The sequence below is a fragment of the Pteropus alecto genome, unplaced genomic scaffold (genome assembly GCF_000325575.1).
Source record: "Pteropus alecto unplaced genomic scaffold, ASM32557v1 scaffold146, whole genome shotgun sequence".
NCBI classification, from domain to species: Eukaryota; Metazoa; Chordata; class Mammalia; order Chiroptera; family Pteropodidae; genus Pteropus; species Pteropus alecto.
The window spans coordinates 23,085,834-23,101,834 of record NW_006442107.1 but is presented as its reverse complement, the minus strand read 5'-3'; the positions used below and the strand labels follow the sequence as shown (position 1 = coordinate 23,101,834).

At 42.0% G+C, this 16,001-nt stretch overlaps 1 protein-coding gene across 6 annotated transcripts in view; it reads left to right on the top strand.

Moving 5' to 3' along the window:
* LAMA3 (laminin subunit alpha 3) overlaps nt 1-15,189 on the top strand; it is a 108,350-nt gene extending 93,161 nt beyond the window's left edge. For all 6 annotated transcript variants that reach the window (XM_015595717.2, XM_015595718.2, XM_025038691.1 and 3 more), the window contains 8 exons: nt 2,471-2,640; nt 5,239-5,422; nt 7,315-7,455; nt 10,241-10,400; nt 10,507-10,637; nt 12,393-12,486; nt 13,716-13,835; nt 14,604-15,189. In XM_015595717.2, coding sequence (XP_015451203.1) covers nt 2,471-2,640; nt 5,239-5,422; nt 7,315-7,455; nt 10,241-10,400; nt 10,507-10,637; nt 12,393-12,486; nt 13,716-13,835; nt 14,604-14,749 — 1,146 coding nt within the window. In that variant the 3' untranslated portion in view covers nt 14,750-15,189. The remainder of the gene's footprint in view (nt 1-2,470; nt 2,641-5,238; nt 5,423-7,314; nt 7,456-10,240; nt 10,401-10,506; nt 10,638-12,392; nt 12,487-13,715; nt 13,836-14,603) is intronic.
* The last annotated feature ends 812 nt before the right edge of the window (nt 15,190-16,001 follow it).

The following is a 16,001-nucleotide window of genomic DNA, read 5'->3' as shown; positions in this document are numbered from 1 at the left end:
TCAGGTGGAGAAGGCTGGTGGGAGGCTGTCAGGTGTATCTGAGTGGGCTTTGGCAGATAGGGTGGGAATGGAGCTATTGATGGGAGACACCAGTGAATACACTATACTTAACTTTCCCGATGTTCCGTGCAAGCCTCCAGATTAGATGGAATAAGACATTAATTCTGCCTCCAAAAAGACCCAAAACAGAGAGAAGGCAACAGAGATTTGTGATTACAAATTAACTACTGGACTTTGGAGTCAGACTTCCTGGGTTTGTATCAGGTGTTATCACTTAAAAGATATGTGACCTTGAATGATTATTTAACCTCCGTGTGGATCTGTTTCCTGCAACAGAAATGAGGATAGATGATAGTACTATCTCATGGTATTGTGATGGTGAAATGAGATATTAAGCACAAAACATGTAGAAAAGTGGCTGGCACATGGTAAGCATGCAATAAATATTAGCTATTATTGTTATACACCCTAGCGGCATAAGTGAACGGAACAAGCTTTTTCAGGAATTTTCCTGCCACAGGGATCAGGGGTCCTTCCTGGAGGAGGTGATACACAAACTGGTTCTGGATGGAGTATGGGTTGAATTTAGACAAGTGAATATTGCTGCTACATGAGCAGAAGCCCAAAGATGGAAGGCAGGATGTGGGTAGAACTTGCAGGTGCAAGATACTTTACGTGCATTTTCTCTGATCTTCACAAGTCTTCCTACTGTCTCTTTCAATTCTCAACACATCCCTCTGAGAGCAGAATAAAATGCTGACTTTAGAGGTCAGGAAATCAAGTCTCAGAGAGGTTAAAAAAATAAAAAACTTGCCCAAGAGCAACCAGTCAGTGAATGGTAGATTTAGAATTGAAGGTTGGGGCTATAGAATCCCTAAGAATGTGCCCTTCATAGTTGTATATGCTCCTCACAGTCACATGTTCTTCACAGTCACATGCTCTTCACATGTGGCCTCTGCAGGCTGGGGAAGCTTGGTAAACAGGAAATTTGGTGGAATAAGGAGACTAAGGGAAGTAAGCTTGGAATCATACTCTAACCAGATCAGGCGAGCCTTGGATGGCCTGACTTAATTTTGACATTTTTCTATAGTTAGCGTGTAGCCATTGAAAGGAGTGTGTTGGTTACAGAGTTTCAGATCCTGAGCCGCAGGTCTGGCTGTGATTTTAAGCAATTCACTTAACCTTCCGGTGACTGAAAATCTTCACTGAGTATTGTGCAAGCACAAAGTGTTTTATTTTTATTTTTTAAAAATCTTTATTAGATTTTATTTAAGTCAAACTGATGGCATTGCCAGGAAGCAAGATTTCAAATGCTCCCAAGCACAGAACGTTTTAAACAACTGGTATTAAGTTTGCATTCTTTGCATCCTATCTAGAAATCAGGTGAGGAAGGAAAACCTGATCTTGAAGGAATCCGAATCTGTTAGGAAGTCTTCAGCTGCTAGCTCCAGAAAACCCCTGCATAATGGTTTAACCAATAAGGAGGTTAAATGGCGTCACGTTGACGGACATAAGTGGGGCTCAAGGCCTGAAGCATCAGGATTGGCTGGGCTCTGCTTCCCCAGAACTATCTTGGCTCTATCCTGCACGGTTTAGGGCAACAGATTCTTACATGAGAATGCCAGCACCAGCAGCACAGATCTGTGTGTCTTTCTCTCTCTACTAGAAGGAAGTCCTTCTCAGAGGCCCCAGCCCTGACTTTCCCTCATGGCTCATTGGCTGGGAGGGGGTCACGTATTCACTCCTGAATTAATCCCTAGCAAGATGAATTCCCACCATTCACTTTGAAGAATGGAAATCCCCACTGAGCTTTGAGCCCCATGGGAAAGGAGCAGTCAGGCCATCAAAATCTGGGTTTTGCAGCAGAGAAAAGGGCAGGGGGAGGCTGGCAAGTCTCAGTTTCTTTCAGCAATTTTTCTAGTCACATTTGACATTTACTACGGTCGATTTCTGCATTAAAACTCAGTCCTATTCAAAAGTTCAAAGCATCGTCCAGGTCAGAACAGACGTCTGTGCATGGGCCAACTTTGATGGAACTGGAGACATACTTTGGTCCCCCATCACCTTCTGTGCCCTGCTCTCTCAGTCCTTTCACTGCCCTGCTGCTAAAGCTCAAATGAATGGCCCTAAGGGGAAGTGTCAGGGAAGCTCCATATCCCACAGACTGGCTGTGCAGGCCTCGCTGCTGCTGGCCAGATACTGACTCTCAAGGGACACTGTGACTCTAACGAGGCCCAGTGTTGGAGAGGGGCTCTGGATACCTGCTGGTCTCAGATGTAGCACTATCAGAGAAGAGAGCAGACTTGTGTAGGATGGGAATAACATCCATCCTCCCCAAGGATGAATTCATCTGTATTAAATTCCTCTCTTAGGATCAAAAGTAGATCCTAAGCCAGACACTTAGCAAGGTAAGCATTCTTTGTTTTCTCCCATGATAATTAGCTCTAATGTTTTGCTTCTTTCCCATCAGCCATTGCAGGACACACCAGTGGCCTACCTGAGGAGCGCGGGGCTGTGGCGAGATGCTCAGTCTTGCGTATCACTTCCCCACACCCAGGCCAGTCACGGAGCCCTCAGGTTTGGAGATAGTCCCACCAGCCACTTGCTATTCACCCTTCCCCAGGAGTTGCTGAAACCCAGGTATTATTTAATTTTCCTGCCCTCATGCTAACTCAGAACCTAACCTCATGATTTTACTCCAGGGTAGGCAAGCTGGCATGACACCATGCATCTGTCACTGATGATGGTGACACTACCACTTTTGTGAAAAGAGGTGCTAGTCTGCACAGGACAAGAAGCATAATTGCCTGAGCGTGCTGCTCCCCACAACTGGAATACACATGTGATGTGTGCTGTTCAGAGGCTGAAACAATCAGCTCAGCTCCGGTTTAGAACTGACAGTGTTCTAAAAATAAGACTGATATTTCTTTTCAAAGCTGCTATTTATTTCTATGATAAATCACCTTTCTTCTGCATTCTGTAGTCAGAGGGAAATCATTCTTTTAGGTAGACTTGGTGCCAGACAGATCATTTTTAGAGAATACGTTTGGACTTTTTATGCTAAATTGCATCTCTTTTGGAGAGGAAGGAATGAGCAGAAATATTAATTATGTCAGAAAAAAAGTAGAAAAACAAGGTTTGTCATTTTCATGTGATTTGAAGGAGACATAAATAAAAGGTGCCAAAAATTCCTTTATGACTTATCTATAGGAGCAGAATTTCCCAGGAGTCCAAAAGACTTGGCTTTTAGTCTATGCTCAGCCATTTGCTGTCTGCGTGAGTGTAGGCCATATGCCAGGTCAGGCCTCCAGGATGCAGATGTTCAGATGGGATTAGATGTGCAGGAGATTTATTGTTCCTGCAGAAGAAGGGGGAGGGGCAGGAGCTGGCAGGGAGACCCCTAGGCTGAGATAGGGACCTGATGCCTGTGAAAGGAGATGGGAAGGAAGAAGTGGGTGGAAAGGTAGTCAGACAACAGAGTGGCTCTGAGAAAGTCAGGTTTTCTACTCCTGCCTTTTTGGGGTCTGTTAGTCAGACTCTTCTGAAAGCAAGTCGCTTTAAGAAATAATTCTGGAGAGCAATTGATAAATCTCATAACCAAGCCCACATATGTAAAGTACTTTAATGCTGTAGCCAGTTCTAATTATCCTCCTTACATTGGCTAACCCTCATTTTCCAAACCTCTGCACTAACACAGAGATACACCAAGAGAAATATTAAGCGGTGTCACCATCTGGTTGGCTTAATTTAACAAAATATAGACTTCTTTTTCATTTTGAAGAACATTACCCTCAAGGAAACTTGCTAATATGAAGAATTAAAGCACATCTCACTGTTTGCTCAGCCTCCCAGTATTGAAAAGCAAGGAGAAGTTAACAGTGTAATTTTTGATTCCGCTTCCTGATTTTGCCTCCAAATTTTTCATTTACCATTTAATTCAATTCAGTTATTATTTCTTGGGTGCCTAATGTGTACTAGGCTTTAAGCAGGATAGACCCAGTTCCTGCCTTCTGTCCGATGTGCACTTAGACATAAACCACAAAGAATGAGTGAGAACAGCCTATTAATGCCTGTATCTCCTACCACCTCTTCCCACTGCACTTTTAGACTCCCCTCTCAGTGCACCTGTGTACCATACACAACTCAAGGAATGAAACGTCAGTGCCCGCCACAGTGCCGTATACATACTACTCATTCATTAAATATTTGTTGAATGAATGAATAAATAAGTGAATGGATGGATAGATGAATGTATGTGAGTTTTCCTAGAAAGTAAAACTTATTTAGCCAGATGTGTATGATATGTAACCATCATACAAATGAATATTAACTTTCACTCTCTGCTTTTACTGCGTGATGCTTGCTTAATTCCTGTTTCATCATAGGTGGGGTTTAAGGTCCAAGAAATGTAAAGGTGGGTGAGGGAAGGTAAATCTGTACTCCTGAGTCTCTGTGTTAAATGTGTCTGACAGAAAGAAAATGCTTACTTGATGCTGAAATTGAATCATTGTTATTCGAGTTATCCCCTGACATGTCTTTCACAACTCCTTTTTGCATATATACAAAATTGAATGCATATTTACTGGATTTAAAAAGCATAGGTGGCTAAGTGAAATAAGCCAGTCACAAAAAGACAAATACTGTATGATTCCACCTACACGAGGTACATAGAATAATCAAATTCACAGAAACAGAAAGTGGAATGGTGGTTGCCAGGGGCTAGGGGTGGGGCAGGAGGAGGGAATAAGAGTTGTTTAATCGGTACAGAGTTTCGGTTTTGCAAGATAAAGAGTTCTAGAGATCGGTTGCAGGACAACATGAAGGTACTTTACTAAACTGAACACTTTAAAATGGTTACGATGGTAAGTTTGATGCTATGTGTATTTTACCATAATTTTTTTAAATGCCAATTTTTTTTTTTCAAATAAGGCATCTTCCTCCTTGCCATGTGCTGGGACTTAACACCATTAGCTAAGCCTGCTGTAGAACTTCCATGTTATTCTCCAAGGCCATATGTATGGGAATGATACAATAAAACTTTTATCAGCTGGAATATAATAACTTTTAAAAGTTCCCAGAGAGATGGGTTATTTAATCAGTACATGCCTTGGTTTATTCATTTAAATAATGAGAGTTGGAATATTTGCTGCTCGCACTCTCTCCCAGCTTCAGAGACTTGGAAAAAATACTAAAAACCTCTATTTTTCTTCTTTGCCTATTGCTTTCTTTTTCCCCCAGGTCACAATTTGCTGTGGATGTGCAGACAACATCCTCCAGAGGGCTTGTGTTTTACACAGGCACTAAGAACTCCTTTATGGCTCTTTATCTTTCGAAGGGACGTCTAGTCTTTGCTTTGGGGGCAGAAGGGAAAAAACTGAAGCTCAGAAGCAAAGAGAAATGCAGTGACGGGAAGTGGCACACGGTAAGAGCTGGCTGGGGCTGCATTAGAACCTCCAGTTGGTGCAGAATTCACTGTTGAGTAGCTGAAAATAGGAGTCTCAGCATCTTCTAGGCATGAGGGCACAAGCACTGGGAGAGAGGTCTGTGGTCAGAGGCACTGAGCGCCCCAACCTCTCAGCACTAGAGACTGCTACACCATGCCTGGACGTCATCTTAAAAGGACAAGACGGGCTTTACTTCCTGCTTTTTCAGCCCCCTCCATGCCTCACTCCACCTTGCCTACTTCCACCCCTGCTTCCTGGACCATTTCTCTCCTTCAGGACAATTTCCAGATCTCCAGGCCCCATTCTATGCCTTCTCCATAGCACAGTGTAAAGACTCACGTTTCTAGAACCTTAGCTCTTGCTTCCAGGCACCCCAGATTTAAAGAAATACAGTTAAAGGCAAGAAGGGGCTTACTTTTTTTTTCTGATGAGGTAACTGGAACTCAGAAAACATAAGTGATTTGATAAGTTTTACTCACTTAGTCAACAAATATTTACTGAGCTGCCATCCTGGAGAATATAAACAAAAAATTCCCAATATAATGTCAGATACTGTTAAGTGCTTTGAGGAAACACTAAAGCAAGGTAAGAAAGTAACTGAGTAGAGAGGCTATTTTAGATAGGGTAGGGAAAAAAGCCCTCCTGCAGGAGGTGACAATTATATGAAGTTTTAGGGAGGATATCCCAGGCAGAGGAAACAGCATGGACAAACACCCTCAAGTAGGAATTAGCTGAATGAACAGACCAGCGAGGATAAGAAATGGAATTCAAAAAGCAAGGCAGGGCCCAGATAATGTAAGCTTTGAAGGCCAAGGTAAGGATTTGGATTTTATTCTGAGTGTCTCTGAAGCTTCTGGAGAGTCTAACACTAAAAAAGGAGCATTACATTAACAGATTTTTATTTTCAAAACTCTCTAGCTACAGAGACTAAAAGTGGGTAAGAGTAGACAGAAGTAGGTAAACCAGATGGATTCTCTTGCCTTTGTTTTGAGAAGCCGGGTGGAAGTGGAAAGAAGTAGACCATCTGGGACGCGTTCTGGAGGCAGACCCAGGAAGCTTTGCTGATGGATTTCATGTAGGGTGTGAGAGTCAATATCAAGTCCTGTGATTTTGGACCAGCAGTTGGGTCAATAGTGAGACTTTCGCTGAGATGGACAAGATGGGGAGGAGGTGGATGTGGCTGGGGAAGGAGCAGTTTAGAGCTGGGGCAGTGAAGGATTTCTGGTGCGAACACCTCAGGTTGAGTTGCCTGTCAGATGTGAGAGCCCACACGTCAGGAGACAGTAGAGGCCAGAGGTCACAGCTGGGTATAAATGTAAAAATAGGGGAGCCTTTAGAAAATAGTCTGATAGTCATGATGTGGTGGAGTCCATAGTGGAGCCCAGGGATCCTGACCGTTAGCAAAAAGTTTAAAACACTCCTCTTGTTGGAAGAGAAATAGCCACTGGCAACTTGGTCCTGGCACCCTCCTCTAGGGAACGCATGACTTCCCGCCCCCCCTCCCCTTAGCTCTGCGCAAACTATGCCATCCCTTTTGTTGCACGTGTGTGTGTTTTATTTATATTCCTTTGGCTCTTCAGTTGTTTATCTTTTCTATGAGTTTCCAGATCAATTTTATCTTTATTAGTTTGCTTTTGAATAACCTTTTTTCACTCCCATTTGAGCTTACTCTGTTCAATATCTAACATAACCTCACAAAATGATAATGATGATGATGAGACACTAGGAAGAAAACTCTCTGATTTTTTAAAGCTACTTGAAGGGGTAGAAAAAAACATTTCTAAAAAAAATCTCCTTCGACCACTAGATAAAACACAGTAGCAATTGTCAAAGGCAGGAATATGATTAACTTATTTTCTTTACTCTGAAGGTGGCATTCGGGCAAGATGGAGAAAAAGGTCGCTTGGTTGTGGATGGTCTGAGGGCCCAGGAGGGGAGTTTGCCCGGAACTTCCACCTTCAGCCTCAGAGCACCCGTTTACCTGGGATCGGCTCCATCAGGGAAACCAAAGGTAAGTAGTTATGCTTCAGAGCCATAGATACAAATAATTCGCTGTATAATATAATCATTGTAATTATATAAGATATTCAAGAATATCAAAATACTCTAAATGATTTTTTAAAAATAATCTAATATCCATAAGCCTACAGAGAGGTAGCCACTCCCTATTCCCCACCTTTCATTTTAAAGATGCAGCTTGAGACATGGACCCTGATGGAATGGATGTGGGGCTTCTTCTTGGCTTTATAAATAGGAATCTCTTAGCCTCTCTTCCAGGGAACACAAAAACGTGCTTTTAAGTTATAGATGGGGATTTTTGATTAAGATGGTTTTCAGACTTTAGCAATTTGTGCCACCTTCAGCATCTTTGCCATACCCAGTAAAACATTCACTTAATAGTTTGCTCTCAATCAACTCTTTAATTTAAATTTGTTTTTAAAGGATCTTTTTCTCTCCCTCATACATGGAAACCCTATATATTTTTTTTTTACCACATTTGGTAGATAAGCATTAAAAGTAAATATATAAAAATAACAGTGTCGAAAGGGTCTACCTACATAATGTGCTCTACATTATCTTCTTTTGGAGAAAAAAGGAGCTCATCAAGTGATCGAGGGATGTTTAAGACATATTAGCACAAAACTAAAATTTGTTCCTTGCACTAATCTAAAGGCTGGAAAAAAAATTGAAAAAGGAATAACATTACAACTAAAAATATGTGTTTTCATGTTATTTGGTGTCTAAAATTAATTTATCTCAAGAACCAAACTTGGGGGAACTTTGGGCTAAAGGAAAGTCACGAGTCCGTCACAAGTCCGTCTATCCCCAAGAAGAAGGAGTTCTTGGATTTGTCAAGTTCAAAGGCTCTGCTGGGCCATGACTCCAGGGCTGAGCTCTGTAATGCCCTCTCCCTGTCTCTCCTCTCATACTGCCAGAGCACTAATTGCACCCGGGTTACTTGAGGCAGCTGTACCCACCCATCATTCTTCTCCTAGATTTTCTTTTTTCCTTCCACTAAGTGAAGTACGATGGTCCTGTCAACAGTCCAGGCCTAGGAACTACCCTCCACCTAAATGCATGCCAGATACTCTTGGCCCCTTTTTCACAGCTGGTGGCCAATTCTGATGTGTTTGCAGTGGCAGAGGAAGGGCCAAGACTCAAGTCTGAGGCTGGAAATTAACGTAATTAAAGCAGGTCATTTCCTCCAGCATGGATTCTAGGCATTCAGACCGATCTCACCTAGGCCATGGTGTCTCCACAAGGCTCAGCCTGGTCCACTTGAGTTTTACACTAGAATTTGGGTCAAAGCTCCAGCAAGTCATAAAGTATTGTTTTGCTTTATTATATATAATAACATGTATATCATAAAAATAGATAACAATATAGTATATATAACATATAATATCTATAGAATATATAACATATTAATTGCTAAGGAAGATACTTAATGTTACTGTTTGTTTTTCTGCAACCTCTGTGCATATTTCCCTCTCAGAAATCACAGGATGGGATAGCTATTCAAGGGCATAATTTGGGTATTCTTTTGACCTGGGTAAACACACTTAGCATCCTACTATCTGGGACAATCCATAGCACCCCATTTACGACATTCTTATAAGGCACGGTTCTTTTTGCAGCCTTACATCAACCTGAGGGTGCAAACCATTGGATTACCCTCCTCCAAATCCTCTTAAAGGACAGGCCACGTCCAACCAAACCGCATCTTCCTCTGAATACCAAAACCCGCCGTCAGCCTGTAGGGGTTCAGTGTTGGACTATGGCCTATCCTAGAGAGTCTGAGCTTGGTCTCAGCTATAGGCTCTTCATTCTATAAGATGGCAAATCTTAAGAAACTAAAAATTTCATAAAGAGCCAAATCAGTATCTTATCGTTTACACTGTCACAACATGCATGTCTAATATCAGCATACTCTCTTAAAATTATCATGCCTTGCCTCTGTCATGTAGGATTCCAGGGTCCTAAAGGCATTTATTCTAGAAGGGAGTTTAGTGATTTAGTTCAGTGATTCTTTAACTCTTTTGAGAATTTTGTGAAAGTCAGCCTCTCCCTCTAGGATAATGCACATACAGAGAATATCTGATATGTAATTTAAGGGATCACAGAACCCATAAGCATGTCCCTAGGCCCCAGGTGAAAGTTCCTGTTCCAGGCCAGCTTTAAAAGGCACGGAGCTCCACGCAAGCCCACTGATGCTGCACACCACGTGTTACTTAATTCTACAGCTTTCATATTTTTTTGGCAGTGCAATGAGCCCAACAATGTAGGGAATCTTTTTACACTTTATTATTTTTGGAATGTTTTGGCCTCTTTTCTCAGTCAGCTGCCTTGCATTAAGCAATCACATGGGCTCATGAAACCCTAAGAAATGGTTTGTACCTGCAAAGAAATGGTGAGACCTGTGAAGTGTAAGATGGGAATTTCCTCTACTGCAGCTCTGTCTGTACAGACCAGAGTCAGGTCCCCCTCTCTGTTCTCGTTCCAGCACTAGCGAGCAACCTCTACCGCCCCTGCCCTCTGCACACACACCGCTTGGTTTGATGGCACCTTCAAACTTTGACCACCTGCCAGAAAGCTGGTATGCAGGTTTTTCTTGCACTGTGGGCCAGAAGCCAAATGGAACAGTCAAGCCCACCTGACTCTTTTAAACAGGAAGAGAATTAATCCTCCAGACTTTCCCATTTAGTACACACTGCGCCTGCCCTTAACCTTGGCTGCACGAGCATTTCTGTGAGTTATGGGTAATGAAGTTTGCTCTCTCTCGTGCTTGGCTGCAGGGTCTCCCCAAAAACAGCTTTGTGGGATGCCTGAGGAACTTTCAATTGAACCTGAAACCACTGGACACCCCTTCAGCAAGCTTTGGTGTATCTCCTTGCTTGGGCGGCTCTTTGGAGAAAGGCATTTATTTCTCCCAAGAAGGAGGTCACGTCAAACTGGGTAAGGAGCAATTTGGAAGAGTTTACGTGTTTGAGTCTTTTGAAGAACTCCATCCTTCTTCTTGAATTATGATGTTTTAACTGTTTATTATTTTTTCTTTTGAAAGCTAACTCTGTGTTGTTGGGGCCAGAATTTAAGCTTGTCTTCAGCATTCGCCCAAGAAGTCTCACTGGAATCCTAATACATATCGGCAGTCAACCCAGGAGGCACTTATGTGTTTACATGGAGGCAGGAAAGGTACGTAGCAGTCCGGTGACATGGGAACAGCAGATGAAGAACATTAGAACCAGATTCCATTTTTGGAGACCATAGTAGGTGAAGAGACGGTAGAGAGTGAAATCTGATCTTCTTTTTAAGAGACCTGACTTCAGGGCTCACTTACCCTTTTCCTTTAACAAGTAATTTGATCATCACATTTTCTATTCTTCACCTTTAAAACTGGAAAAACTCAAAACAAGCTAGGCTGAATTCCAGCTGCACCACTTAGTTGTATGACCCTGGGGAAGTTACTCAATTTCTTTATCTTTCGAATGTAGATAATAATGCTTATTTCTTAGGGCTTGTGTCACAAGAATAGAAACTGCCACATACTCAATAAATGTTCGTGTTTACTCCTCTTCTTCACCCTTGTCACGTCTCTACTTTTACACGTAAGGGCAGTGCCAGGATTTATGGAATACGTTTTCCTCACCAGCTGTCTACACCATCTTACACCCATGCCCATGGTCTTGTGTTACTGAATCAGTTTCAGATTCCCCTTTTCCTTTCACTACAACTCACCAGCCTTTCTGGGCCCTGCAGCCAAGCTGGCCCTTGGGTTTCCACCCAGGCTTCCTTTGGCTTTTCACGAACTCTTTCTTCTGTGTATGCTTCTGCTGCTTCATCCTTCCCATTACTCACAGGCCTAGTCAATATTTTATTTTCATGACCCAGTTATATCACTTTCCTTCTCAAAAAATCTTTTTTTAAAACCATATTCTTCTAGAAGACTTAAAGGCAAAATTGATAACAGGCCATTCTCTTTCACCTTCATCCTTCCACAGTTTATTAAATGCAAGGGGAAAACTCCAAGAAGAAAACAAAATAGTCCAAACTCCTAGACACTTTTTATTTAAATTGCAGCCTTTACGTCTAGCAGGCCTCTGGTAGGCCAGAGATGCAAGCAATGATCTGCTTGCTGACGGCTGAGACAAGGCTGACTTTTCAGGGTTGGGGTTGGGGAGAGTCTCCAGCGAGAGCTTCTGGATAGGAAATAATCACAGAAAATAAAATCAAGACTCGATGACCTCCATAACAGCAGTCACATTGTTTAGCTTAAAAATCGCCTGAGAATAGACTGCACTCTCTAGCTACATGTAAATTATTTACCAAGATGCTTATTTCAGTCCTCTCATTTCATTCACCTTGATTCAGCCCTTGGAGAATCCTGGCCCAGAGAGTGAGAATGTGGGATTCTACAGAGTAGCATGCTGTGTGCCTGACCCTTGACACATGCCCAATACAAATGAAGTAGGTTAGCTTGTTGATTTCCTTGGACGAAACCCTCTATCAGTCATGCATTCATGGGATTATTATAACTAGCTGGCCTTTGCAGCAGGATGTAAGCCTCAGCTAGCATATTTGCCTTCCAAATTTTACATCCTTCTAAACAGACTCACTGTCACTTATAATAGCTAAGGAGGATCTTTGATGCTAATCAGCAACCTCTGAGTAGTGCCTGGGGGTTAGGATGCTGAAGGAAGGGCTCACTGCCTTGGGCAAAAACTCCAGGCAGGGCCCTAGGTTTGCAGCTTGCTTGCCTGAAAGAGATGCAGCAGAGAGATTCTTGCAAAGCCTTGGACCCTATGTGATCACTTGGTGTGGGAGTGGGGAACCTATATCTAAGGTGCTCCTGAGCTGTCAAGGTGGAAGGGTTGGGAAGGGAAGATGTCTGGGGAAGTTGGCTCCACGGGCCTTTCTCAAAAGAAATGGGAAAATGCATGTGTGTTTCAGGTCATGGCCTCTGTTGACAGTGAGGCAGGTGGGATCTTGACATCAGTCACACCAAAGCAATCTCTATGTGATGGACAGTGGCACTCAGTGACAGGTATGATATCCAATAGCTTGTTGTTCATACACTAACACAATCTTCCTTTCCATCTGGACTGGAATGTCCCAAATGCAGCCTCTGTTCAACCATCCATTAGTGTCTGAGTGGGGTCAGCCCACCAGGTTAACCCAGTGAGAACTTGTCCATTCTCACCCCTCAACTACATTTGCGTAACTCATGGCTGCTGCCTCCAGTTCTTCATAGGTACTGAGATATACATTTTTTTGATCCAAGCAAACTGATAAGCTGTGTTTGGTTTCAAGGTAGTATAACATTGTGATTTAGATTTTGTCTCTGAAGTCAAAAAGAACAAGAGGTGAAATCTCAGTGGCAGCCCTTACCTGTGTGACCTTGGGCAAGCTACTTAATTGCTTTTTGTCTTCAGTTTCCTCATCTTCACCATGGAGATAAAAAGAGTATACACCTCCCAGAGTTGTGAAAATTAAACAGGATAATGCAAATAAAGCGCTTAACAGTGTCCAATCTGTATTAAGTGCTTGGTTAGTATTTGCTTTTGCTATTCCTAAAGTTCATTGTTGGGTTATTTTTTTCAATAATCACTTAATATTGATGCAAGTGATTTAGACAAACCACTGAGAAGAGAACAGGCATATTCTCTCAGACTGAGTCTGCTATTTTATGAATAACTGTGGACATTAGTTTGGAGATATATTTACCTGTATGGGCTGAAATATCTTTTGTAAAAAAAGCAGTCTTTCCTTGGCTAATTTGAAAGCTAACTACATTGCAATTAGTTAACATTGTTAACATGGGAGGAATTTTATTTCGAGGATCAAAAGCGACTGTCTCTAGAGTCAGTTTTCAGAAGTCAGTGTCTTTGTGGGAAGAAGCTGAGCTCACGTGAGTTCATGCCTCTGGAGAGCCAGAGCTTGAATCCCAACTCATTCAACTTATACCAAGCCGTCTTGTCAAGCTCCTCAATGACTGAGAATCACATTCTCTTATCTGGCAAAGAGGAGCGATAGTATCTTTCTCACAGATTCATTTTAAGAATTAAATTCTGTAATACATCTGGAAGCACCTAAACACCACCTGGTTGAATTTTGTTGAATTTATGTCTAATTTCCGAATTCCTGCAAACAGTGCTCCCACAGGTCCTGCAGGAATGAGTTAAGAAGAAGCCAGTGGTGACACACTAGTGTAGACATTAAACAGCAGGCAGGGCTCCCCTCAGGTAATTCCTGACCAGCTTATTTTCCCTGCAGTCACCATAAAACAACACATCCTGCACCTGGAACTGGACACAGACAATAGCTACACAGCTGGACGGCTCCCCTTCCCGCCTGCCAGCACTCAGGAGCCACTACACATTGGAGGTGTCCCAGGTAACTCTTGTCCTGACTTCACGCATGTTGCCCCATGTCAGCTTTTAACATTTCCGTCTTAACTCAACAAATGTGATGCCCCAACCTGTGGGTTATCAGCAGGGCAGCTGTTGGCTAAATGCTAGAGACGGTGAGACCCTTTTCTCTAGCACATAGGGACACCCAATTGCCAGCAGTGGGTACATTTCTCAGCAAGCCAGGCCACATTACTGCTGCTTCCTCTTGTCTCGAGCCTGTAATTTATAAGCCTCTCTTAAGAGTCTGAATTAATCTAGAAGCTGATATCAGCAAAGAATCAGGAAAGGGGCTAAGAAACCAGTCTTTCCTCTCCAGTCATTAAGTTTTATGGCAAGTTATTAAGCTTTGTGGGGCCAGAATGGGGCAATCAGACAGGTTGAGATAGAGCCAGGTTCAAGACTAGAATTTTGCCAGGAAAGCGTCTTGTCATTCTTCACTGTTTTATGTCCTTCCAAATAGTTTAGTCATTAATTTTATAGGTCTTCTATAACCCATAAAAAGCACTAGCTTTCAGAGTTGTTATCTATTGATTTGGGCTGTGGAATCTCCTTCTTTGAAGAACTTTGAGAAGAGCCTTGTGCTGATCTGTCACAGCAGGTGGGGTGTTGGGTACCCGCTTAAAGGGAGGAAATGACTGGGTCATCTGAGACCCTGGGTCACTTTAATTCTAATCCAACTATTTTTTAAATTAGGTTCATTCATTTGACAGTATGGATTACCCATTGAATGCCTCTCCTTTTTTTGTTTTAGCCAATTTGAAGATCTTGAAGCTCCCTGTATGGAAATCATTTTTTGGCTGTCTGAAGGATATTCAAGTCAACCACATTCCTGTCCCTGTCACTGAAGCTGTGGAAGTCCAGGGGACTGTCAGTCTAAATGGCTGTCCTGACCACTGACTTGAACCTATTACACAGTGAGGAAATTCACCTTCAAAAGCATAGAATACCAACCCACTTCCCTCTCCCTACGCAAGATCATTCTTGACTTAAGACACCATGGGAATGAGTTTAAGAGCAAATCCAATTTTGAACTTCGACCATGCATACCCATCGTTTTGTCATTCAGTGCTATATATGTGTTTTATATACAAATCCTATTTCTTGAAGATGATGAACAAATTGCTATATGTTTTTGATAATGTCGTTTTCCACTAAAAATGAAATGTGTTTTAAAGATCATTATTTTCTACTTGTTAAAAATAAATAAATATCTTTTAAAGCACTTTAAAAATACAAAAATTTTACATGTGTTAAATGGCTTGATGGTCATTGATAATCATATTAATTCTTCAGCTCATGTTCAATGTGCTACCTACAATACAGTTTTCTACAAATAATTATTGAGAATCTACTGGTGAGGTCCTGTGTGTGTTCCATGTTGGGTCTATAGTCAGGTATAAGAAGTAATTCCTGCCTGAAGGAATATGCAAACCAATTGAGGACACACATAATTTTCATAAAATACTAAACTGAATTAATAAACTTATACTTCCACTTGGCTTTCCACATACATTCTGCTGCCAACCACGTCTAGATGATGATGATCGATTCCTTGAAAGCCAAAACTACCTAGTAGGAAAGATGAGATGGATATACATACTATAATTAAAGCTTTCATGGCAAGCTGACATTAGTCAACAGGGAAGAGGAATTGCTTCTAGTTTTATCTGCAAAATCATGAACCATGTACTAGATCAATGTTATGACCCAGCATCACTCTCCCTAACAAAGAAGACTATACGGCATTTCTATATCTTCTTCATAGTGTTTATTCAGGAGGAAAATAACAAATAATCCCCAAATTTGGATATATCATCATCCTATATGCCCTCCACCTCTGAAACTGAGGCAGCCATGTTCCCTTAAAAGAACACAGTGCTCTTTCACGACCTTCACACTGCAGTCCTGTGGGCATGCTTTCTAACAACCATATCTATGTAAACACAGAATTGTTCTCTTGGAGAGGTAGAAAGGCCCCATCACAAGGGTTAGTCAACAGAGGCTGGCTGGTAGACTTTAGGGATGCTATGCTGGGTCAGAGGTTAAATGGCATGACCTTAAGTCACATGCTTTCTGAAAACATTGATTTCAAATGAAAACTCCACCAGGTGATTACCACCCAGACACTGCGTCTTCATGAAGTGCATCC